Below are 26709 nucleotides of genomic sequence, written 5' to 3' on the forward strand. Positions count from 1 at the left end.
AAGTCACTAACCTCTTGGTAATGTTTTGGCAGAAATAACAAACAAGTAAAACATTGATTCCAGTCTATATTCTAGACACCTCCCCAAAGTGGGGAGGTTGTTTAAGTGCTTAGGGGAAGTCACAAAAATCCAAGAGAAACCCCAAGTGGAGGCTGTTCTTCCAGACACATCCTCGAAAGCTTATGAAATCAGGGGTCTTGGACAAAAGACCCAAGGGTTTGGTCTGCTCTGGACATGGGTTGTCAATGAACAGACTCTGCCAACAAGTGAACTGCAGAAAACACTTTATTTTTATTCTATGAACAATCACATTGCTTATGTGGCTTCTTTTTTATTTTATAAACAAACACATTGGCTCAGATGACTTCATACAATATCAAAAGCAACTCAATTCGTGAAGCACATTTCTCTTATTTCTATGTAGGTGTAACAGGTTCCATCAGACAGAAGCCTTGGTTTTGAAGTACTGCCTTTAAAACATGTTCTCTTTGCAGCATCTTTCTCCTTCTCTCAACCTGCCACTCTCAAACTCATTTCTCTTTTGCATTTTGTTCTACATGTTCACATTTTGTTCTCCATGTTTTGCATTTTGTTCTACATGTTTTGCATTTTGTTCTACAAGTTTGCCTTTTGCTCTACATGTTAAGAATAGTACATAAGTAAGACCCAAGGTAGATCCAAAGGGCTTTTGAGTATTAGCACAAAATGGTTAGCAACAGAACCCTTGGTGAAGGACAATCATCATTAACAACAGGAAGCTTTTTTCAAAGAATTTAAATTCTAATATTCATAGCTTCATAGCATCAAATATATCTTTCTAAAACTCCTTACTAACAGATGAAGCCAAAGAAGACTCATCTCACACAGATACATTCTCAGATAACCTCAAAGACCCTGACTTTGTTTTTTGGCAATAAAATCCTTGCTGAGCTTTCTCATCACATCCCCATGACTTATCCCTTCTGTCTCCTTCTTGACTTTTCTGTAATTCTCCTGTACATATTTGGCAAATGGCCTCACATGGGGCTGAATGGGGGTTCCATCCTTCCGAGTTAGTGGCAACAAGACCAGAGAGCCTTTGCACTTGGCACAGATGAAGCGGGTGGTATCCAATGATCTGCTGTAGCGCCCGACCCTAAGGAGGAAAGAGACACCACACAGCAAAGGAATCAGTTATTGGACCTCCACATCTTCTCAGAGCTGCTGGCCTTGGGTCCAAAGCCAGACGTTTTCTGTGGAATCTCAGAAAGTGGGACACCAGGAAGGGGCTGTGGTCAGGCCAGCTCAAAGCAGAAGAGAATGGAGAAAGAAGACACAGAAAGGTGTAGAGAAGTTTTACTCCTCAAGTCAGATAGCCATGTACTTCCTGAAGGGCCATGTGGAGGCCAAAGTAAAAACATAATTGGAAAAAAGTCTAAGGAGAAGGGTCTTACCTGGATTTGCACTGAGTACACTCGTAATAAATCTTGTAGTTAATCTTGTAGTTATGGCAACGGGTGACCTTGGGCAACTCCGGGTGCACCATATTCGATTTTCGGGCATAATACCTCCACATGTCACCATGAGAATCACGGATGCCATCGAGCAGCCAGGAGGCTGCATGGCATACCTCATGGATCAAAGTGTCTCGGAGTCGGTCTTAGAAAAGGAATGGAAAGAAATCCTGAGCCTTATACCAATTACCCCTGGTCTGTTACCCAACCACCCCTAGACTCTCCACCCGGCCAGACCCATAAGCATATGTGGGCAGGAAGAAGCGTTATCTCCCCAGGATTCTGAAAGTAAAATTTCAACCTACTTCAACCCAATTTTGTTAATGGCAGAAAGCCTCAGGTGAACAAGTGCTTTCAGAAAAGCTCCAGTGTGCTCTTTTTGTGGGACACTGCTGCAAATATATCTAGCTGAGACCCAGTTGCCACCCTCCCTCCAAGAACATCAATGGGGTTTGGTCAGGAGAAGCTCCATGGAAAAGCCAGGCAATTAACAATTGGCTGGATTGGCAAAATTATCAAGGCCTTTCTAGATGTGGTGGGAAAAGTGAGCCAAGGTTGGGATGAGGAAAGTGTGCAGTCTATTATCAAAGCCAGCGTGAAGAAAGGCTGGCTAAAGCACAGGTGGAGTAGTGAGAGACAACATTGGCCAATGGATGGGGGCAAAGTACAATGGCCTCGTAAGCCATACTCCAGGCATTGGCAAGCCTGAGGTTTCCTATCAGGAAATCACACAGAGCAGGGAGAAAAATGAGGTGATAAGGATCCACAGCTGGGCAAAGGCAAAGACAGAGAAGGAATGATAATAGGAGAGTCATTATGAACATCCAGTGATAGGCTAGATATAGGGACCCTTGAACTTGTTACTGAGAGAATGGAGATAGTGCCACCTGCAACGGGGAGCCACAGAAAGTAAGTCAGGCCTGGCAGAAATATGGACAAACTAGACTCTCAGTTTGGTGAGACATCCAATAATAATGTCCTCTAAGCAACACACAGTAGACCTGTCCACACAGGAGTGATAGGGAACGCTGTGATACAGGTGGCCAGAGAACACCATCACCCAAGAGTAACCCTTCAGGTGTGGGAAGGAAGCACGGCAGAGGAGCTACCCTACTCCCACCATCACCTGCAGAGTCGCAGACTTTCAGAGAAATCTGAATCTTAGCATAACGCTGTCTCTTAGGGTATCGAAGCTTGCCAGTGGTGCATAAGCCAGCACTTCTCAGCATCTTTTTACTCCAGCCAATCTCAATTTTCTCCGGCATCTGAGAACAAAAAGCAAACAAGAACAAATCAAAAAGCAGTTCTAAGCAGACCAGAAAATATCAACTCAAGAGCTTTGCAAATCTAACATTCTGGGGAGAATAAAATGTAAAGTGAAGCCCAGGTAAAGACAAGATTGTTGCAAGAATATGAATGCAGAATCTCTGCTCCCTTGCATGGAGACAAAAAGTCAGAGGCAGCCAAGGAAAGAAGAACACTTCTGCTGGGCTAGCAGACAGAGACCATGCATGAGAGCCATGAGGCATGACTAAAAATGCAGCTCAGAATACTTAAGGTTCCACTCAACAGAGTCATCTGATGTAACACCACTGTCATCAGGAAGGGCTCCAAAGGTTGGGGAACCTTTAGAAAGAACTAAGAACTTTCCATACAGAAAGTTTGTCACCAGAGAAATAAACTCTGAAAAACCTAATGACCACAGGTCTCTCTGCCTCCAGATTCTCTCTGATCCAGTCCACACCCCCATGCTACTGACAAAACCATTTCTTTCAGCAGCCACTCCATGTTGTATCATATTCCTGGGCAGTGTTGCCTACTGATTTCAATTTAAGTTCCCCCAACCTGATTCCCAAGACCCTCTATTAACCAGGCCTACAGCAGCTAACATGTATTGTTCACCATATCATATGCCCTGTTCTAGGTACTTCAGGGGGATCCACTTACCAGGCCTAAACAGTAATTCTGTGTAGTAGGCAGGAGGTACACTACTACTGCCCCCACTTTACAGATGAGCAAACAGAGGTTCAGTAATTTGCCCAAGGTCCCATAGCTCTTTCCTAGTATCCTTAACACAAACCCTCTCTTCCAGATAGTCAAGCCTCAACACTTGTCATCTCCCCAACCACTGCTGTTCTCTCCCCTTACCATCCTTCAAGACCCAAAACAAGTCTCAATCCCTCCAGGCAATCCTATTTCCCATCTGCTCAGGCTCTCAGTGATTTCTCCCTCTGCTGATCGCCTGTGGTAGTAACAGTCTGGATCATATACAATAACCCACAAAACATTCTGTTTCTTTCACATATGCATGTCTCATCTCCCCTCCCCATCTAAACTCACACTTCTCAAGGGCAGGAAATATACAGTTAGTACATCTGCACACCTCCCAGCACCCAAGAGAGCTGGGCATACAGCAAGTGTTCAATAGGTGCTTATTCATTGACTCTACCTTTTGATCAAAGACAGAGCTGTTAAGCAGACTGTAGATTTTCTGAATCAGTTCATCCTTATTTTGTTTGTAGTTCTTTCCAGAATACTGCTTTAAGTTTTCAAGGCCATGAAAGAAACATCCAGGTATTTTGCACTGAGAATTCCTGTAAAAGTAAATTCAGCCGAGTTTTATAGAGCAAAAGAAATCAATAAAAGAAATGCATATATACAGGTCACATCAAGAGAGACTTAGAAGACTCACTGGTCTCTCTTCCTTCCAGCTCCTGCTACGAGGGCATCTCCATAAGGTTCCATTTATAGCCTTTTCCTCTTCACTCCCCGCACACTGTCTGAGATGTGAAGCCCATGGTTCCAACCCCAACAGGAGCAATCCCATACCTGGATCTGCTGTCTCCACCTCTCTCCTAAGATCTAGTTCTGAGTTTACAATTGCCCAGTGCAAATTTCCAACCAACTAACCTGAGTATGTCTCCAGCTTCATGTGTTTAATTGTCCAACTTCTGTTACAACAGGCTGAAAACCTGAGACATTTTAAAATCCATTTTCTCCTTCACCCCATATTCAACTAGGCACAAAGACAGATCACTATCTGCTTCACATCATCTCTTCCAGCCAGCCTCTCCTTTCCACCCTGTTGTCATCACCCTAGGTCAAGTTCCTGTCCTCTTCTCTACGCCTTGCTACTACAACATCCCACTGTGTTCCTTACCTACAGGCTCTTTTTCTTCTAATCCAACCACATACATACACCTTCAGACTAATTTTCCCAGGCCATGTTCCAGTGATGTCCCTCTCTGTGTGGCCTAACATTTAAGGCCCAGGTCAACCTGGTTCCAACCTCTATCTCCAGCTACCATTTCCACTCTGGCCAAAGTGAGCAACTTAAATGTTCCCAGGACATGGACTGACATTTCGCATAGTTCATTCATACCTTGGCAAAACCTATTTGTCCACGGCTTAGAATGGTCACACCTCCACTTCTCTGGAGACCCACCCTCTGTGGAGCACTTCATCATTTGCCAAGAATTTCTTTTTTACATCATAATATTTAATCCTCACACCGTCCTCCAAAGAAGCTACTACTATTCTTACCATTTCCACTTGGCACATGACAAAACAAAAGTTCAGAAGTTAAATGACTTACCCAAAGTTCAGAGACACTGAATATACTGACCCAAATCTCATGGTCTTTCCATTAGACCACTATTGCTGTCCCATCTTTCAAGGCATAATTCAAATGCACAAAGAATAGTGCAAAAAAAAGAATAGTGCAGAGCCCATAAAAAAACACACTTGTAATAACTATTTATTTAAACTGAAGCATTTTAATCTTGGCTTGGACAATCCACAAATCCAAAGAGATCAGCCCACAGAGCTGAAAAGATAAACCACTAGCAAACATAGCGAAGTGTTTCTGACTTAATAGAACTCCTGAAACGGAGATTTTGCCAAGACACTTGTTACCCCTTAAGTCACAAAATAAAACCCTATGAGAGGTGCCCGGGTTGCAGGTGGGGGAAAAGTACCAGACAAGACAAAGGCAGCTAAAGTAGGGATCTTTCACCCCAAAACCTGATATGGGTGACTAACATTTCTGCCCCCAACTATTTAGCTCTGAAAGCAAATTTGCATCAGAAAAGGTGGCAGATAAAAACCAAAACCCTCTACAGACCTCAGCAGAGAGCATGACCCTTGCATGTGTCTGTGCTCATGTCAAGCAGCTTGTGACTTAGCAAGCCTTCACTTCAGTGGTGATGCCGCTCTACTGCAGGCTGAGCATCTCCACATCAGAGGAACCAACAAGACCCCGGACGGGTACATCAGACACCAAGACCAGCCAGCAGCCTCCACAGGAACAATGCTGAGAACAGGAAGCCTACAGACTGAAACAGGAAGCAGCAAGGCAACAGTGAAAAGTCTAAACAGGCCAGCCTTCTTTGGATGAGGCAAAGGACAACGACACAAAGAAGTAGCTTCTTCCTTCATTCGTCACATTCTGTAGCAAAGCAACCTGGGACCTACCCAAGACACATGTCCCTAGAAGCAAATCAGCTTAAATATGGATCTAAGAATCCAGAGAAGAAGCTTTGCTAAAAGGGGGCCCATCTAAGAAAGGGCAGGCCAAACTGAAGAGAAATGCAGAAACAGACGGCCTCTCTACTCAAATCCAGTTTCTCTGTTGCCCTCACGCCTGACATATCATTTTTCTTCTCCCCTTAAGATGCATTTATTGCCCTAAAATACAGGTAAAAAAAGAAACATACAGTCCTTCAAATATACTCCTTCTTTTGTAACACAATTCAGATGGAAGTATACATTATTCCTGAAGGCAAATTAAAAAAAAAAAAGTATGTTCACTCTATCACATTTTTAAGAGAAAAAGTGAAGTTCCTGGAATCTAAGTGAGGAAATGCATTAATTTTTTTTGCTTCCTTCGAGCATTAACATGTCTTTGGTCTAAATGACCTGCTGTTTTCACTACCAATATAATATATAACAATATAATACCAGTATCAATATATATGTAATATATAGCTTAATAAATATAAATGGACTACAAGCAATCCCTTTCACCCTAACATTTAAGATATAAAAACTAGCAAGAATATATAGGTAGTAAGAATAAGGGTTCATATAAAATAGATAATCAACAAGGATCTACTATACAACTCAGGGAACTATACTCAATATTATGTAATAACATCTAAGGGGAAAGAATCTGAAAATACACACACACACACACACACACACACACACTGAATTGCTATGCTGTATACCTGAAACTGAGATGATATTGTAAATCAACTACACTTCAATTTAAAAAAAAATTTTTAAAGAGTAAGGGTTCATCTGAAACCCTGGAAGATAATCTTGACTGCCTCCCCCCCAATTCCAATGGATGGGAACACATTCATTCTGCTTTCTCACCATTCCTATTGCCTTTGCCTTTAGTTCTGTGAAAACTGATGGCCATAGGGCTGTATCTAGCCTGAAAAAAAGGATCTTGTTTGGCTACACATCATTTAAACAACCTGAATTTAAAGACAGAGGAAATCTCAGAGGCCAGAACTGCTGTGGGGGTAAAAGCTCCAGTCTGCCCAGAACTGGTAGGCTCTATGTGGAGCGCCCACACCAGCTCTGCTAGGGAGAGAGAAGAAGGGGGCACAGAGGTTCCTCCTCTCCCCACCTTCCTCCTGCTGCTGAGTCTATCCTCCCAATTCAGGGATATAAAACTTGTCCCATGCTGCCCACCAGACCTCTTCACCCCCTTAAAGGCCCTCCCACGTGACCAGTGAATGGCTTCACATGTGACAACTGTGCAGTCAATTCCTGAGCCACTGACTATGAGCAGTACATACCCACGCTTGGATTTTTCAAATTTCACTGTCTTGGATTTCTTCTTTGAAGGCTTACGCTTCTTTCCTTCTTTAACAGCTGAAAAGATAAATAGTTCATCCATACCCTGAAAATTGGTACCAACTGGCAACTAACAGGAAGATAAACCCAGGAGAGAGGCCCCCACAGACAAGCCCAGAGTAACATTTTAGTGTTGATAAAAACTAAAAAGGATAAACCAAAAGCTTCTCTCTGAAGCATGCATCCTGCTCTATTAGTTGGCATGAAAGGTTTTACCTACATGAGTCACAGAGCTGCAGGAAGAGTAAGTGGGGCAGGATTCTATCCTAGGCACTGAGGACTATTATGAAGCTACATGAATATACCATAAAAGGTTAGATTGTGGGGGCAACGGAGGCACAAGCAGTATAAGAAATGGTGTAGCATAGCTCACACACTTGCTTTGAGAAGGGTGGTTCCCATCCTAGGCAGCACCTTTATCCAGTATGCAAGTCAAATTTTCTCTCCTTTGTCTAGTACCCACACTGCTAGTTGCTCTAACTAGAAATTCATATATCAGTGGAAAATTCTTAAAGAGATGGGAATACCAGACCACTTGAACTGTCTTCTGAGAAATCTTCATGCAGGTCAAGAAGCAACAGTTAGAACTGGACATGGAACAACAAACTGGTTCCAAATCAGGCAAGGAGTACGTGAAGGCTGTATATTGTCACCCTGCTTATTTAACTTATATGCAGAGTACATCATGAGAAATGCCAGGCTGGATGAAGCACAAGCTGGAATCAAGACTGCCAGGAGAAATATCAATAACCTCAGATATGCTGATGACACCACCCTTATGGCACAAAGTGAAGAATAACTAAAGAGCCACTTGATGAAGGTGAAAGAGGAGAGTGAAAAAGTTGGCTTAAAACTCAACATTCAGAAAGCTAAGATCATGGCATCCAGTCCCATCACTTCATGGCAGATAGATGGGGAAACAATGGAAACAGTGACAGACTATTTTTTTAGGCTCCAAAATCACTGCAGATGGTGACTGTAGCCATGAAATTAAGATGCCTGCTCCTTGGAGGAAAAGCTATGACCGATCTAGACAGCATACTAAAAAGCAGAGACATTACTTTGCCAACAAAGGTCTGTCTAGTCAAAGCTATGGTTTTTCCAGTAGCCATGTACGGATGTGAGAGTTGGACTATAAAGAAAGCTGAGGACCAAAGAATTGGTGCTTTTGAACTGTGGTGTTGGAGAAGACTCTTGAAAGTCCCTTGGACTACAAGGAGATACAACCAGTCAATCCTAAAGGAAATCAGTCCTGAATATTCATTGGAAGGACTGATGCTGAAGCTCCACTACTTTGGCCACCTGACGTGAGGAACTGACTCATTGGCAAAGACCCTGATGCTGGGAAAGACTGAAGGCAGGAGAAGGGGACGACAGAGGATGAGATGGTTGGATGGCATCACCGACGTGATGGACATGAGTTTGAGTAGGCTCCAGGAGTTGGTGATGGACAGGGAAGCCTGGCAAGCTGCAGTCCACAGGGTCGCAAAGAGTCGGACACGACTGAGCGACTAAACTGAACTAGCTAGAAATTCATGTATTTAGGAGGTAGTGCCCTTCGTTCATTTATCTAAAAAAGTTATTAAACATCTATTACATGTCAACTACCAGGCTAGACTTTGGGACAGACTAAAAGATGAGTGAGAACCCTCTCACCAAGAGGCTCACTATCGGGACTTCTCTGGTGGTCCAGTGGTTAAGACTCTGTGCTTCCACTGCAGAGGGCATGGGTTTGATCCCTGATCAGAGAACCAAGACCCCAGATGCTGCATGGTGCAGCTAAGAAAAAAGAAAAGAAGGCTCACCATCGACTAGGGGGACAGATTCAGAAAGATACTTAACACAGTTATGTAAGTTCTCTTACTACTGATGAAGTCTGGGAACTTTGGGAACCTGGGAGGGAGCAGCACCTCAGACTTATAGCTTCCTACAGCAAAGTAGCAATTAGGCCGGGGAGCATGAGGACAACAAGGCCATCCGTCCCCCTCCTCAGAAAGAGCCTTTTCACTGTGATGGCTGCCACCCTTGGCCACTAGAGAGCTGCTGAAACACGGCAGAGGGTTAGTAAGCAAGACAGACTCTACAAGACAGACATATCTGGGGGAAAGAGAACAGCGAACCTGGCTGGCACACTTGTTGCACTAGGCTTAGTCAGTGGGACAGACATACTTGGTTTGATTGGCTTACCAGGTGGCACAGTTATGTTTTTGGTTTTATATTTCCTTTTCCTTGGTTGTTCCACCACAGGTATAGGCTTTCCATTAGTTGACAACTTTCTTTCTAAAATCTCTGGTTTAGCTTTACGATCATCAGTTGGCAGCTGGCGGCGATTCTTCAGAAGATTCTGCTTACCAGCTACAGAAGATAACTTGTGCTGGATAACAGTAAACTCATCATCTTTTTCCTCTTTTTCGACAATTTTGTCCTGATCACACGAATCATCTTTCATCACAGGGTTCTCCAAATCATCATCATCATCATCATCAGTGATAAGTATTGGAGACTCATTGGTCAGCTGCTTATTAGTGTCAGACAGTTTCTTACTCTCATCTGAAATTCAAAACACAATAATGTATAAACATACCCCCCCATCACATCCCCCCTCAACTTCAGATTGAGCACAAATTAAACAAGCCAGGAACTGTGGTATAATGAATCACAGTTAAGAATCAGTTATTTTTTTAATTTTTTTAATCCCCCACCCCAAGAATCAGTTATTTTATTAGACTGTTTTCCATCTGCTACTTTATTTTACTGAGAACAGTGACAAATAAAATGGCAATTCAAACCCAGTCAATTTTCAAATCACATTCTCTGAGTAGCACCATGGAGGTGCTCAGGGGTTCCCACAGGTCTGAAACTTGTTATGTTTTCACTGGGCCAAAGCAAAACAAAAAAAGAAATGAGAATAATAAAGTGGGTTCTCCCTGCGAATCAAGCCTGGTTTCTATAACTTAAAGGAGTGTACTTTGAGATTATGTCGTCATTAAACTTTTGGTGCTCTTTATTTTATGAAATTATGATGACAGATGATAGTTGGAGTTTATTTCCATCATTAGACAAATTAAAAATTTGCAATCCTTTGTTATCCCCCCAAGTTTCTTTCTTAAACTAGTCCAATAAGTCCAAAGCTCTCAGAACCACTGATGTGAAAATGAGGAGATAAGTTCTGATGCCAGCGCCAAGAGGCCCTGGGAACACTGGGATTGTCCCCAGCCTCATGGAGGACCCATCCCTTCATCTGGAAACAAGGGGCAGTATGCCTAAAACACAAGCTGTCTGCGTTCTGCTCAGAGTTCAGCATCTAGATTTCTATGATTCTGGATGTAAAAAATATAAATCACAGCACAAACAAGTTATAAAAATGTATTTATGGTGCAAAAACTCTTTATCCTAAAATTCCATATTTGGGATAATATATTTTGAGTTTCATCTATGATTTAAATTAATTATCAAAGAACTTAAAAAAAACTGCAGATATGCAGTAAGGAAAGAAAAAGCAGTGGGTGTTCCTATGGGAAAAAAGTCATCCTTCCTAGAAGATTTAAAGATTTCCCACATACAACTTAAATTCTAACAAGTAGGGACAAAAATGAACAAATTTATAAAACAGAAACACTCACAGACCTAGAAAACAAACTTCTGGTTACAAAAGTGGAAAGAGGTGGGCGAGGGAGGAAAGCTAAATTAGGAGTTTGGGATTAATGTATACACACTACAATGTGTAAAATGGATAACCATCAAAGACCTACTGTATAGCACAGGGAACTATATTCAATGTCTTGTAATAAACTAAAATGGAAAATAATAGAAAAAAGGAATATGTGTGTGTGTGTGTGCAACCTAAACACTTTGCTATGAAACTAACACACCTGAAACTGACACAATATTGTAAATCAACCAGATTTATGGATCTTCTGATTAAAGGAGTCAGCAACTGACTTTGGCTTTGTCATTCAGGCCCCTACTCTAAAGCTACTTCCCCTGGGGCTCTGTGTACATTGCAGAAGCTTGTCATGTTATACCCCCTACTCTGCACCTGGACCTCTGCCCTGCTCAGGCAATCCACCCAGAACTAGAGAGAAGGGGAAAAAAGAAATCAGATGGGACAGGTGATGAAACAGTAGGAGATGAGGGTTCCAAGCCACCTATCACTTCCCTGCTCTGATATCCCAGGTTAACTAGCAGAATCTGGCCAATGCTATCTCGGGGGGTAGTTACCAAAGTAGCAGCCAGTATTTTTAAGGGTGTCAGTACTTTAAGCAGGTGCCTGTGTCTCTTGCCCTATGTCAGGTCCTAAGCAAACGGAGATCAGTAAAATACTATCCCAAAGGTTTAAGAAGCTCCTAGTCTTCCTATGTCTCAAACCCACTGAACAGGTTCTGAATTGCAAGTAAAACTCCACACCTCCTGAAAGGTGATAAGGGCCTCTGAATTCAAAGAGGCAAGGATCTGTTATGGCAAATACACACTAAGAAAAACAGGACTCTAGAAAATATAAAGAAGGTAGGCAAAGACAAACAGCTAGACAGAGAAAAACAAGCGTACCCCTGAGAAGTCACTGCCAGCTAGCCTGTAAGCCTCACACGTCCTAATCTCCACCAGGCTGGAAAGAATGAGTCCCTTCCTCCTCCCTGTCATCCACACACAGAGAGGGATGAAAAGTAGAAGGCAGAAGAGCAGGGCAACCTTCATGCTGCTCAAGGTGAGTTCCTAACTTCCTCTGCTCCTGCAACATAATGGGTAAGAACTCTACAGAGGGTGATGTCTGGGTTCTATGGCAGCAGGAACAGCTGCTGCTCTGTTAGGAAATTAACCAGGGAGTGCAGGGGACCCAGCCATATCCACATCCCGCACATACGAAGGAAAAACAGTGGCACTCACTACGAAATGATTCAAAACAGAATGTTTGCCGATTCTCATCCTGAGATGACTGTGCGTGGTGAGGCTGCACCGCACAGCTCTTTCTCTAAGTTCGTAGTATACTTGCCTTTGCTACTTTTGTCATGTATCTTAGGTCTCTTTTTCTCGGGGAGGCAGTCATCATCAGAGCCTGAGTCAATCACCACGTAGCTGAGTGACCGGACAGAGAAAAACAAAAGCATGAAAGCAACATTCTTCTTTTCATGACATTTTCTATTATACTTTTCTCCAGCGAGCAAAATCACTTTGAAATGATTTTGTTGGTTTCCCAAATTAACTGTTCCCCTTCTCTGGACTACTCAATCATTGTTCTTGATTTTCCATCTTTCCTACCTTCCTACCAAACCTTTCCATCAGTCTGAATCCTTTCAAAGGGAGGAATCTGTCTAGTATTGAGAGTTGAAGTGAGCTGTCAGAGGGTATGTGTTAAAATGGTTTTGGTGTAAGGGGGAAATGATTAAGGAAAAGTCTAGTTAATTGCCATTTCTCTTTATCCACGTTGAGATCCCCCTACCACAGATGCAGAGAGGCAGCCTTGGCGGGGAGGTTTCTTCTGGGTGCTTCTCTTTGCAGCCCAAAGCCAGCACCACTTAAGTGAGCAATATCCCTGTGACACCCAGGATGCGGGTGTTGTCGGTACACCTCTGGGACTGTCATTCTCAGCTGTCCCAGGTATTTGGGTCAGATGTTCCAGAAGGCTGAAATGCACCACCTTTATTTCCTACACAGTGTGTAAGTGTGATATACCTTTATGATGAGAGAGAAAACTACTTAAAACGCTGCTAGAGAACTTGTCTGCCCCTGTTACAGACACAAATCTATTCATCCATTTCCTTCATATTCACCACTTTTAATCTGCCAAGTTTACAGAACTTTGCTCTCTTATTGACCATTCATTCCATCCTAAAAATTCTTTTCTTGATTCCTGGGACACTATTTGATTTTGGTTCTCTTCTCACCTGTTTGCCCACTCCTTCTCACTCATTTCCCTTCCTTGTTCGTCCCCAGGTTTTTATCCACATCCCTTTCATGCCAAGCCAATCAATTCCTAAGGATTGGGTAAATATTATCTATCCACCAGCCCAACTTTGCTTCTGACTTCTGGCTCCATAGTGCCAATCTCCTACCTGGATGTCCTATGCATAGGGTTAATTTTTAGTCAGTCTACACAGGTACAGCCTCACCAACTGTTTACTGGTGGTGTCTGTTTGAACCAGTCAGGCAGCCATCCTGACTAATCCCTGTCTGTATCTCTTGGTTGTTAAATGTTTTTAATATCAGCCCCGCCTGTAGGCCCCTCAATCTCAGCATACCCAAAACTGAACACATCACCTTCTTCCCCAAATCCACCCTTCCGACAGTATCCCACAGATAGAAGGCCCCGGAACTGGACCAAGATCTGTGGGCACTCCAGGAAGACACCTCGAAATGGATTTTCTTTACATATTTGTTCAACATCTATCTGGTGGAGACAGGAAGAAACCAACTGAATATTCTTAAATTTATTTTCAATCAAGGGCTCTATAGCATATAATATTGAAAATCAGAATATTTCTAAGGATTTATGACATACCATTTAAAATGTAAATGGCAATGATGGAAATTCTGCATCTTTGTGGTGATGGTTACCGTACCTAGTCCATATACATACCATATACGTTTGTCAAAACTCATCAAACTGTATACCTAAAAAGGGTGAGTTTTTCTGTATGTAAACCATACCTCAATAGACCTAACTTCAAAAATATAAATAACAAAACCGATCATTTCCAATAGATAGCTTTATACAATGCATTATTCAGTTCTAGAATTTCAGCTGATTGCAACTGCTGACTTCACACATTGGTGTCAGGCTTGGTGGCTTGCATGCTGCAAAAATAATCAACAGAGATAAATCAGAACTAGCCAGAAAAACATTTTCCCACTTGACAGCATTATTTCGTCTTAGTGTGGGAAACAGAAATGACCAATTCACATTCCTACAGGATTCAAGGAGCTGATATGGAAACCAGTTATTTCAGATTCATTCCAGTAAATTTAGCACCTCCTACAGTTTGGCACCTGGGCAACATCCCTTAAGTGTAGCAGAGGACTCCTAAATAGGAAAAGTAGTAGATAATGCTGACAGATTATGGCCAATTCACATAGGACTTTAACTCCTAGGCTTACCTAATTGATTTCCCTTAGATAGACAATTTGAATAGAAAATTAATATGATCAAAGCAGTGTCTCAGGAGATTAATCTGGAAGTGGAATACAGACTGGATCAGAGGAGGAATAAATCAGGGTAAGGAGCCCACTTAAGAAGCTCTTGCATGAATACAAGGGTAAAAACTGATTAAAGGCCTTAGTCTTTAGTAGTGGAGACTAGAAGTTAAGGGATGGTTCAAAGAGACATTATAAAGAAAGAAAATGACCAATTAGTGGGTCTAGTATCTTGAACCCAGTTGTGAGGGTTCCAACACCCATTATAACCCTGAACATAGGATTCAGAGAGAAAATGTGATGTTTATTCTGAAATCATCTTACCCAAACATTATTCCTTTAAAGAAGTCAACTTTCACCAATTCTCCTACCCACCTGATGTTCTCCTTCTTCACTTTCACTCCAGTTATAACTGAATCAGAGAAAGAAAGAGGGCATTAGAAAGCATGTGAAGCATGGTCAAATCTGATTACCTATGTCTTCAACTCCCTAAAACCAAAGTCCATAAATTAGACTTGGTTAAAATTTATGGTGGACTCTTAAGTCATCTCCCATGAGAGACAGAGAGGAGATAAAAGTAAGGAGATCTATAATGAAAAAAAGGACAGGAAGCAAATTAGAAAAGAAGCACAGAAGACATCCTCTGCTCCTCACAGTAGGGAAATAAACTTAGTTTCACAAATCTAGACAGCCCTAGAGGAAACAAAGCTAGAACAATGTCCAAAATCACATTTCAGTCATCTCTACGAAGACATGGCTAAATTACTTTAGATTTAAATTACAGCTTTAGATTGTAAATTACTGCTTTGAGGAGACTCTACTTACAGCAGTCAAGATCTTCATCACTGCCTGAGTCCACAGTAATAACGGAACTGCAAAATAAAATACGTTCTGTTTTAAAGGAAAGCTACTAACAATATTAGCAACCAAATGTCAAAAATCTCATATGAAAAGAACCACCAATCTGAGTTTCTGAAACGTCAAAAGGCTTTAAGAGCTTATGAAATGAAGATCACAATAGTGGAGGAGAAGAAAAATTAGAAGCCACAAGTTGCTCAAAGCTGCTGTGTGCTCTACTGCACAAAGTCAGGCGAAAAATGTTAGTTGAGTATCATTAGCTATCAGTGAGAAGCCTGTTTTCTGCCCAGTGGTATATTTCTATTTAAAGATACGAGGACTTCCCTGGTGGTCCAGTGGTTAAGACTCCACATTCCAATGCACAGGGAGCAAGTTCAAATCCTGGTTGGGGAACTAAGCCCACATGCTATGAGGTATGGCCAAAAAGTAAAAAATAAAGTTAAAAATAAAAATAAAGATATGAAAGTAAATTCCAAGAAAGGGACCACAGGGAAAAGGATTTGAGGATACAGAGATTACAGTTAAAAATCAAAAGGGCAGAAGAACAAGGGGGACACTTTTGGGGCTTTGCTGCTTGAAGAGGATCTACTGATCGGGATTGCTATCTGAGTAAATGCACAAATGCTGAAGTGCATTTCTTGGGGGAGAAAACAGAGGGTGATTTCAAACCTGCAACTGCTCCCTGTGGTGAACCACGGCATTGGGTCCGTTGCTTCCCTGCCTCACAATTTGCCAGAGGCCCTAGCACTCGTTCTACCCCAGCTAGCAGCAGGCTGCTTGGCTGGTTGTTCAAGCTTCACATTACAGTCAGCCCTCTGTATTGACGGGTTCCACATCTGCTGATTCAATCAACCTCAGACAGAAAACACTCAGAAAAAAATATGCCAGCAAGTTCCAAAAAGCAAAACTTGAATATGCTACATGATGGCAATTATTTACATAGCATTTACATCATAGTAGGTATTATAAGTTATCTAGAGATGATTTAAAGTGTATGGGAGGATGTGCATACATCATATACAAGTATCACAGTTTTATGTAAGAGACTTAAGCATCCAAGCATTTTGGTATCCAAGAGGAATCCTAGAAGCAATCCCCACCCCACCCCAGATACTGAGGGACAATTGGATTATCTGAGGTGACACCAAAGCACATTCCAGCTGGGGGTCCTTTAGCTCACCAGATAGCAAGTGACTGGACATCCCCTAAATTAGCCACTCATGATGATTCGGAAAGTCTCAAAATCTAGCTCAGAAAAGCCATACTGGAGCCAGGTTCCAATTCTAGGACCTACTCATGGGTAATCTTATCATGAACTATTGTGACATACAGCTAACAGAGGAAAGTAAAGTGCTGAAGAAATTGGGCATCATAGCTCTAAGGTTTAACATATATTTATATTGCTTTACATATTTATTAGGTTTTACAAAATAATTATAAGGTTTTACATATAAAAATCAGCCTTAACCACTTCTTGTAGACTTTTATTTTGGCCTTGAGATTGATTACTAGACTGATTATATACCTTTTAAACACACATGTTGGATCACTCCCTTGATTAAGTTTTCTATTCATTTATTGGTCATTGTACACTAGACTTATTCAATAGTAGGCTTCAAGTCATTTTTGTTCAATCAAGAATGAAATCTCTTGGTTTCCTAGGTATGGGTCAAAACATGACTTTGGTTATATGAAATCTATTATCAATATACATCACTACATATAAACTGTGATTCATACGTCATCTATCTTTTCACACACTGCTGTGTTACACACACACACGCATTTTCTTTAGAGGTCAAACAAAAGGAATCGGGGATCAGAAACAGGACACAAAAAGTTATACAACAGAGTTCCACTCTAATCCCCAAAGAGAAAACATCGAATTCTGGGTTGGCAGGTAACCAACAGGAAAAGTAAAAAGGTTTAAGGACAGCACTAAGGAAGAAATATGTGGTCAAAAAAGTAGAATGTAGTACCCTTTTCAAGTAAAATTTATGACCAGGCGTACAAGTCCCTAGAAAGCATTTCAAGACTCATGTCACTATATTAGAAAATATATGCACCTAAGAAAAGCCATTTGGCTTACCCAGAACTCTACCATGGAAGGACTAAGAAATCATATTAGAAGGCTTTGAAGATATATCAAATAAAAGCCCTTGAAAACTTTTAAGTACCCAGAGAAGATCTTCCCTTTAAAACTGAAGCCATAAACCATATAGATTATGCTTTCCTATAACTACAGAAAAAGATATAAAAGAATCAATATCAAGTTATTAATAATTATTACTTCAAAAGAATGGGAGGGTGTGTACATGTCAGATGGACTTTCACTTTTTACTTTAGATGTTTCTGTATTGTTCATTTTTAACATGGGCCTGTATTCTACTGGTAATTTCTGAAACAATAAATATGGAATAATTAAATAGGATGGGTACATCTATGGTTCATTCATTCATTGATTCAGCCATTTATTTAGCATCTATAATAGCCAGCCCACTAGGTGACCCATTCGCTTTTCTGATCCAATTATTTTAAAGTGAGTCTAACAGGGCGATTTTTACAATATGGGATTTCTGCATGCTTATTGTGTGGTAGTCATAACAAAACAAGGAATCTTGCACTTAAAAAAAAAAAAAAACTACTCAGTGAGCACCAGAGAGTATGAATTAGGCTTTGATTGCTCAGTGAAAACCAGTACCCCACTCTTTGTATTATGTATCTCAGTAGCATTGCTGCCTTCAGACTGCCAAAACCTCCTCAACGACCTTGTCCCATAAATCACTGGGAAAATAAGAGGCAATCATGCAGGAACACCCTCATCCTCCCACCAACAAATCTACTGACCTGTCTGTAACTATAACCGACTCTGCCTTAACAAGGAATGCAATGTCCCCTCCACTATCTAAGGCCATACCCTCCCTTATTCCTTGGATCTCTCCCCTGCAGCCTTCTCAAGGAATTGCTTCCTGCCATCTTCCATGCTGTGCTGCAGGACTGACTCCTCTCTCCTGGGTCATTCATCCTACTATCCCTAGACCCCATGTCCTCCAATCTTGTATTTCTAGCCTTGAACTCTCCACTGAACTCTACCTATGTGACATCTTGGATATTTACTAAGTATTTCAAGTGTGACATGGCTAACACAGATTTTCTTTTTATTTTTTCCTTTCATTCTGTTCCTTTACAGTCTTACTCATCTCAGTCAATGGCACTACCATCCAACCAGTAACGCAACCAAAAAATTTAGGAGTCATCCTTGATTTTGCTCTCTCTTACCTCTCATGTCCAATCCATCAGCAAGACCTGTTGGCTCTACTTCTAGAGTGTATTTCATCTAATCTAATACATTACTATATGTACCTCTAAGAAAGGAAAAAACACTACCAAATGATGACATGCTATCAAATGTATAAAGCATCCCAGCCTCAGAAATGTTAAGATGTGGGGAAAGTCTCTGAACTGAGCAATAATATATTCTATACTTATCCAAATCTCTCCAACTGCACTATAACCACCCTACTCTAAACCATCATTACCGCTCACCTAGATTTCTGTAAATCAAACCTGGGGCTCAGTTGTAAAAGAACCATTTATCTCAGAGGGCTACTATGAAAATTAAACAAGATCCTATAGGGTCATGTACTTCACGGCATTTATCACACTATACTGTTTGTTGCCTATTTATATGCATCTATCTCCCATTTCAGACAGTAACCTGTACACGGATCTCGAAGTGTGTCTGTTTCATACTGTTAAGTACAATGTCAGTACTCAATAAATATTTGCTGAATAAATGAATGAATCTCAAAAAGTGGTTCCAAGGATCCCTTTCATTATTTTCCACCCTCCCACCCACATCCCCATTGAATCTGATTTTTAAAGGATTTTTTGTCTATTAGATCTCATTAAGTAATATTTTTTCCACTTAAAAATTTAATTACATATATGAAAACTCAACCCTTAGAATAGAAGAAAATAATAGCAAATGAAATAACAAAGGATTAATTTACAAAATATACAAGAAGCTTATGCAACTCAATAACAGAAAAACAAACAACCCAATCAAAAAGTGGGGGAGAAAAGTGGGGAAAAGACCTAAACTGATATTTCTCCAAAGAAGACATACAGATGGCTAGTAAACACACAAAAAGATGCTCAACATCATGAGAAATACAAATCAAAACTACAATGAGATATCACCTCACACAGGTCAGAATGGCCATCATCAAAAAATCTACAAACAATAAATGCTGGAGAGGGCATGGAGAAAAGGGAATCCTCTTGCACTGTTGGTGGGAATGTAAATTGATACAGCCACTATGGAAAACAGTATGGAGATTCCATTAAAAAACTAGGAATAAAATCACCATATGACCCAGCAATCCCACTACTAGGCATATACCCTGAGGAAACCAAAATTGAAAAAGACACATGTACTTCAGTGTTCATTGTAGCACTATTTACAATAGCTAGGACATGGAAGCAACCTAGATGTCCATCGACGGATGAATGGATTAAGAAGCTGTGATAAGGGCTCCCTTCAGCAGCACATATACTAAAATTGGAATGATACAGAGAAGATTAGCATGGCCCCTGCAGAAGGATGACATGCAAATTCGTGAAGCATTCCATATTTTTGGCTGACTCATGTCAATGTATGACAAAAACCACTACAATATTGTAATTAGCCTCCAACTAATAAAAATAAATGGAAAAAAAAGAAGCTGTGATAAGTATATACAATGGAATATTACTCAGCCATAAAATAGATCACATTTCAGTCAGTGCTAATGAGGTAGATGAACCTATAGCCTATTATATAGAGTGAAGTAAGTCAGAAAGAGAAAAATTATCATATATTAACACATATATATGGAATCAAGAAAAACAGTATTGATGAACCTATTTGCAGGGCAGCAATGGAGACGCAGACATAGAGAACAGACTCATGGACACGGGAGAGGGGTAAGAAGGAGAGGGTGGGACATATACACTAACAAATATAAAATAGATAGCCAGTGGGAATTTGCTGTGTGACTCAGGGTACTCAAACTGAGGCTCTGTGACAACCTAGAAGGGTGGGAGGCTCAAGAGGGAGGGGACATATGTATACCTATGGCTGATTCATGCTGATGTATTGCAAAAACCAACACAATACTGTAACTATTCTTCAATTAAAAATAAATAAATTTTTAAAGGGGGGGCCTTTTAAAATATCTATGCAATACTGTTTCAATGATTTATCAATAAAAAAAATTTTCCCAAATAAAAAAAATTACACATATATGCCCATCTATGAGACAGCCCAAAGTACAGTCAGCCTAAAGCAAAAATAAACAAACAACTAACAATATCACCTGTATTAATGAAAATACAGTCCCCAGATACTGAGACATAAGGGTCCTAACTTGCAGCGAGGGCAGGTGGAGAGCCTGGCAGGGTGCTGTCCAGCCAACCAAGTGCCCTGGGAATTCCCTATTTGGGGCATGTGACTGAGGGTCATGGAGAGAGCTGGGACTTTACCTTGTGCATTTTTGATCACACACACACACACACACACACACACACATTACTTTGATTCTTTAGTTGAATGCCACAACTAGCATCTTTGTGCATTTAATTACTTTCATAAATTGGATTTTTCTAGGATTGAGTTCCAGAAGTCAAATTACTCGGTCTAAAGTAGGACCAATTTTATAGCTCTAGGTATATTTCCTTATTTGTTTCCAAAGGGTCGTACTAGTTTACGGTGTCAGGAATATTACTATAATAAGATTAAATATTTAAAATTTGCTAATTTAAGCAGTAAATAATTTTAAATTAGCATTTCTATTACTTCTTAAGATATGTTTCCAAATGTTTGTTTGCTGCATTCTTTTATTAATCCTCCCCATTTTAATGGCTATCAAGAAAAAATGTTTACCAGACAGTTTTGTGACTGATAAAATACACTGAAAAGAGGAGTAGAGGAACACTTTGTCCCTGTTCTTCCAAGAGTCCCACTTCCCAGAGATAAATGTTTCTCATTCTTTTAGAGAATTCTCAAGCATAAGCACATACCCCCACAAGTCAAGTGCACAAAACTTTTTTTCTTATAAATAGTATTATGCTTTATGAATTATTCTGCAGCTTACAGTTTTTGACTTTATAGATCTTAGTACTTCTACTATCAGCATATAAAGCTCTTATTTTTTTTGGATGATCCATAATTTATTTCAAGTACACCCTTAAGATATATAAACTCAAAAAAACAAAAGGATATATAAACTCCTTCCAAATTTGTGTTATTACAAACAATGCTGCAGTAAACATCCTTGTATGTATTTCTCAGTGCACTAGCAATTAATCATACATCCTTCATCCACAGAACTGAACAAAGACCAAAACAATCTATGTATGTTTGTATGTGATCCAATGAGCAGGAGTTACAAGGAGAAGGGACATGGGAGAAGTAGGGGGAAGGAGTCAAGAGAAAGTTAAGAGTGAACTACAAAAAGATACAATGACTTGTTTTTAAAAAGAAAGAAAAAGTCCTTGTAGTCGAATTACTGGCTCAAAAGACATGGACATTTAAAATTTTCATATTGCCAGACTGCACTCCAAAAAGGTTGTACCAATTTACAGTCCCACCATGACTGCATGAAATTTCCCTACGGATTTGCCAACACTGGGTATTATCAAAATTTTTTAAATCTTTGCTAATCTGATACATGAAAAATGGTAACTTGTTTAAAATTCTTCCTTTAAATAATAAAATTAAAATTTGAATAAATTTTAATGTCTATAGGCCATTTGTATTTTTTCCTCCTCGAACTACCCTCTAAAACTTTTGCCCATTTTCTCTTCATTCACCTTTTAATTGTTGCTTTTATTTATTTATTTTTTGGCCAGGCCAGGTGGCTTGTGAGATCTCAGTTCCCCATTCAGGGAATGAACCAAGGCCACCAGAGTGAAAGCCTAGAATCCTAACCACTAGGCCACCAGGGAACTCCCTAATTGTTACTTTTTTCTTTTTAGACTAAGGAAGATGGTCTTTTATTATAAGTAATACAAATATTTTTTCAGTTTCTTGTTCATTTTTATGTTTTTGTTAAGATATTAAATTTAGAAAGACATTCCTCACTTCAAAATTACTATAAAATCCAGCTGTATTTTCTAGCATTTTTAATGATTTCACTTCTAATTTTAAAGTATTTTATCCATGTGTATAATTTATTTTGCTATAAGAAGTGATGAGGTAAGAATCCAATTCTTGCTGTTTTCCAAATGGTCAACCAATTATCTTCAAATTATTTGTCAGTGTATCTATCTTTTCCCCACTGATTTGAAATGTCTTTTTTTTCTATCATGAACTAAATTTTCATATGCATTTGGGTCAATTTCTAGACTCTCTATTCTATGGTTTCTACTTTCTTCCACACCATACACTTATCTGTATGCTTATCTTACCTGGAAAGGAGAAAAAGAGAGCAGCCTTTCAGGAGAATGAAGACTTAAGAGATGAGACAACTATTTTAAAATACCTATCATGGAGAAGAAAAATACTTCATCTATACACCTACAGAGGGGAGTACTGAGAACAATGGAGTGCGAATAACAAAAGGACAGACTTGATGGTCATCAGAATGACGAGCTTTCTAGAAATTATATTCTACAATGCATTAAGTTGTTTCATGGAGTTGTATACTCCTGGCCACTAAAAAGCTGTTATATAGAGGTTTCATGCATTGGATAGGAGGCTGGACTCCCATGATTCTAAGATCTCTTTTCACAATTCTCATTTTATGACAATTATACATTCTGTAGACTCTAAAAGACATAAAGGTACATTTTTTTTTAAGGATTTATGCCATAAGTTTATTTACAAACGTATCTAGGATGCTGAGTTCAAGGGTTTGATCCTTTTAAGAGACTGCACCTCTTAATATGTTCCTCTTCCTATCTGTCTCATGGGTTACTTTTTAAGCAGTTGGTGTCTCACTATAAAGAAAGGTGCAGCAAATCCAGACCCAAAGAACAAAGTCATCATAGCTAGTAACCTCCACTTGTTTTCCACTGAAAATGGTATATTCTTCCCTGGAACCTCCTCGTAGTGGCTCCGACGAACCACAAAGGTTGTGAACCTTCGGATGCTCTGTCCCAACATAGCGCTGTTGGAAGCTCTACAAAAGATCGAGACTGAAGGCGGAAGAAATGGTGGCCGCAAAACGCGCGCTGCTTCCTCACCACCTTGTTCCCCCAACTGTAAAGGTATATTTTTTGAGAAAATCGGTTTGACAACAGAGTAGGACTAAACTAAGAGAAAATAATTTTTTCAAATCTCACCATTTATCATCCTTGGTCTTCAAACTGCCAGCCCCTTCTTTGGGCTTGTCCATGTCTGTTAAGAAACCAAAACCAATTAGATGTTTCTACACTCTGCATTTACCTTTGAGAAAACCAAAACTTCACTCCATGAAATGAGAAGTATTTAAATTTGTTTATTGTCGACTTTTCTCCCACCTTGCCCCACCAAGATTCTTTGTAGGTCAGTCAGAACGTCCAAAGCACATGGGGGCTCCTGATGTTGTCACCTCAACTGCCACCTATTACAGAAATAGGCGAGGGCAATCATTCATCAGCCTCCAGATCAATTTTCTCCCCGTTATATGGCTTTAGCATGCACTACTTGGTCCCTGGCCCAATGCTCTTTCATCCTTAAATGTATTCCTAACCCACACACACATCATCACCCTCTCTTCCCTCTCCCCACATCTTCGTTTCACCTACTTCCACCTCACACCCCAAGAAAGTCTTCCCTCAGGCTTTCACACCCCGCCCCACCCACCCTTCACCACCTGCCTACTTCTGCTCAGAGCTAGTCTTACACAGACCAGGCCACACATCCCCACACACCTCAATCCAACTCACAAACTCCCCAACCCCCTCCTCCCACAAGGGATCAGGTCACCCTCCCCCCATACCTCCATCTTCCTACTCTCACCTTCTCCCTCATCAGGTACTCATCAGGCCTTGAACCCTATGTTCAAACATCACACTCCGCATAGAGCCTCCTCTCCCCCTCCCCCTCCTGCCACCTTTGCACCAATCAAGCCTAGATGACTCTTCCTCCCTCCAGTCTTTAACCAATAAGTCCTCAACACCTCCACTTCATCTCACACACACTTCCCCCTCCACTTGTTTCTACCTCTCCTCCCCAGGAGGTCTTTACACAAACAGTCCTAGACCCTTCTCCAGCTGCTGCCTGGAGCCAGCCTTGCACCAATCAGGCCTCAACTTCCACCTCCTCTCACCCACGGGCCTAGATCCCTCCCCCCATCTCACCTCCCAGCGGCCGCAGTGAGTCTTGCACCAGTCGGGACTCGACTCCTCCATCCCCCCCCCTCCCGCACCTGCCTCTCACCCCTAGCTGATGAGGCATGACGCCCCTGCCTCCCTCCCCAACCTTACCCCACCCCTCCCCCACCCTACCCCCAGGCACGCACATGCACCCCTACCCAGCCGCCACCTGCCCCTACCTCCATACTCCAACCTTCAGCCAGCCAGCCTTCCACCCCGCTACAGCTGCATGCCACCTCCCAGGCCTCTATTTCCTTATGCCCCAAACTGGTATATCTGCTTGCCCATCCCCCATCTTTAGCGGAGTTAATATCACTAAAACATGCACAAAAATTCCTTCTTCCAAAAGTATTAGGTGCAAACAGGCAAAATATTTTGCCAAAATCTCGGTCTCAAGATTCACGGACAATCAGTGTCCAGGGCTTATGGTGGTCCTCACTTTAATTAAGTCTGCTCAACCGCAACAAGTTTCAGCATTTGCTCTCGCTTCAGTACCCTCCGTTCATCTACCTGCTTCTGCAGCCTCTGGCCTGGTCAATCGTTGCTCTCCTCACACAACTGGATGGTGTGCAAGGTCCCGAGCAACTGTAACGGACGCCAAGCGCAAGCCCTTTTATAGAGCCCGGGCTCAGCGGCGGTAGGAACTGACGTAGTCCCGCCCTCCCTGTACCCACCTATCAGTGTGTTCACCAGGCAGATTCAAACTTCGTGGCTATGAAACTTGGCGCCTTCGAACAGTGCTTCCGGAATCACGTCTATCACTTCCACAGTGCATGCGCCATTTCACACAGAGCACGTAGTTTAGCGATCCTTCATTTTGGGGGGCGACAGCGAAAAACCGAGCCAAATCCTCCGAAACAAAGTTTCATCATTTGCGAGGACTTGGATAAGCGAGCTCCTCCCCTGTTCCTTGCTTGAATTGCCCAAGCCTCTAGGTTCCTTTGCCTCCCCCGATCACGCAGGAAGTTGAGGGATGGGGGGATGGCGGCGTGGGGGCGTGGGGACGGGCGCGGGGGGCGGGTGCCAGGGCCAAACCTAGATAAGAGTGAAGCAGCAACCCGAAAGTGTCTGGCAACACTGAACTGTGATGCCCGCTTCCAGAACCCCCCGAATTCTGCAAATAAAGAGGAGTTAACTTGAAGCTTTTTGGCACCCACTCCTGACACCAAGAAAAACAAACAGGGGTAGATTAAAAAAAAAAAAAAACACAGAGGTAGGCAAATGCCTTCTATATTGTGCCCAATTCTCTGGCAAAAACCTATACATCTCATAATTAAGCATTTGGCCCACAAAATACAAATAAAACATCCTTGCATTTAAAAATATTAATAGCAATGAGTTTATCTCATGCTAGACACTGTTCCAGATGTTTTATTTGGATTTAATCCTTACAGACACTTTAAAAAAAGCAATGTTAGTACTCATTTTATGGCAATCAGTGGCTAAAAAGTGGCAGGGAGCTAGAATTCAAATTCCAGTAGCACTAATTTAGTCTTAAGCACCAAACTACCTATCTACATATATAAAGGTACTTTGAGTTGATAAGAAATTGGGTTAAAAAAGGTTTATCATTATAACCTTATCTCTTACAAGAAACTTTCAATTTACCTCTATAAGCTGCTTCCATAAAATGAGCTGCTTACATAACTGTGTGCCTCAGAGGTTTGGGGAAAGAATCTGAACATTAGCTGCAGTTAGTATTAAAAGGCATGTGCTTCAGGGAATTCTACTTAATGCACTGTGGTGACCTAAATGGAGAGGAAATCCAAAAAAGGGGATAACATGCATCTGGATGGTTGATTCACTTTGCTGCTTGGCAGAAATTAATTACACAACATTAATAACACAACATTGTAAAGCAACTATACTACAATAAAAATTAATTTTAAAAAAAGGGCATGTGCTTCAAGTAAAGAGTGGATTTAGGACTGGAATCAAACGGTAAGTTACACAAGTTTATTGAAGGTACACAAGAAACTCCTTTAGACTGGAGGCAGAAGGAGCTGAGGCAGACTGAAAA

The 26709-nt window shown here is 41.1% G+C and overlaps 2 protein-coding genes and 1 non-coding gene across 7 annotated transcripts; 1 reads left to right on the forward strand and 2 right to left on the reverse strand.

Moving 5' to 3' along the window:
• Positions 1-2: 2 nt before the first annotated feature.
• GCNA (germ cell nuclear acidic peptidase) lies at positions 3-25618 on the reverse strand. 5 transcript variants are annotated; one of them, XM_061135992.1, is made up of 12 exons: positions 25364-25618; positions 23853-23935; positions 23676-23730; positions 15315-15361; positions 14814-14901; positions 12352-12434; positions 9549-9911; positions 7304-7379; positions 3943-4087; positions 2620-2758; positions 1434-1638; positions 3-1135 (listed from the first exon to the last, which is right to left on the reverse strand). In XM_061135992.1, the coding sequence occupies exons 3-12, from the start codon at positions 23726-23728 to the stop codon at positions 886-888; spliced, it is 1449 nt and encodes a 482-aa protein (XP_060991975.1). In that variant the 5' UTR covers positions 23729-23730; positions 23853-23935; positions 25364-25618; the 3' UTR covers positions 3-885. The 5 variants fall into 5 exon arrangements, with proteins under 5 accessions (XP_060991975.1, XP_060991976.1, XP_060991978.1 ...); XM_061135993.1 differs by lacking the exon at positions 25364-25618 and having other exon boundaries at positions 14865-14901; positions 23676-24120; XM_061135995.1 differs by lacking the exons at positions 23853-23935; positions 25364-25618 and having other exon boundaries at positions 5-1135; positions 12352-14153; positions 14865-14901; positions 23676-23723.
• On the forward strand, positions 19882-19988 carry LOC133053220 (U6 spliceosomal RNA). Its single transcript, XR_009692154.1, has one exon. It is a non-coding gene; the product is annotated as a U6 spliceosomal RNA (small nuclear RNA).
• LOC133051522 (cytochrome c oxidase subunit 7C, mitochondrial-like) lies at positions 23180-23558 on the reverse strand. Its single transcript, XM_061135998.1, has one exon. It carries the CDS (start codon positions 23494-23496, stop codon positions 23305-23307), a length of 192 nt encoding a protein of 63 aa, XP_060991981.1. The 5' UTR covers positions 23497-23558; the 3' UTR covers positions 23180-23304.
• Positions 25619-26709: the final 1091 nt, after the last annotated feature.

This window comes from Dama dama, chromosome X, assembly GCF_033118175.1.
Source record: "Dama dama isolate Ldn47 chromosome X, ASM3311817v1, whole genome shotgun sequence".
In the NCBI taxonomy this organism is placed as follows: Eukaryota; Metazoa; Chordata; class Mammalia; order Artiodactyla; family Cervidae; genus Dama; species Dama dama.

Bases quoted from the DNA above. Each gene is read 5' to 3' on its own strand.
- LOC133051522 (XM_061135998.1), bottom strand. From the start codon at position 23,496: ATGTTGGGACAGAGCATCCGAAGGTTCACAACCTTTGTGGTTCGTCGG.
- GCNA (XM_061135992.1), bottom strand. From the start codon at position 23,728: ATGGACAAGCCCAAAGAAGGGGCTGGCAGTTTGAAGACCAAGGATGAT. The intron at 12,435-14,813 runs GTAAGATGATTT...CCGGTCACTCAG, and splicing joins TTTAAAGGAATAATGTTTGG to CTACGTGGTGATTGACTCAG. The intron at 2,759-3,942 runs GTAGAGTCAATG...TTTTGTTCTCAG, and splicing joins GCTCTGTCTTTGATCAAAAG to ATGCCGGAGAAAATTGAGAT.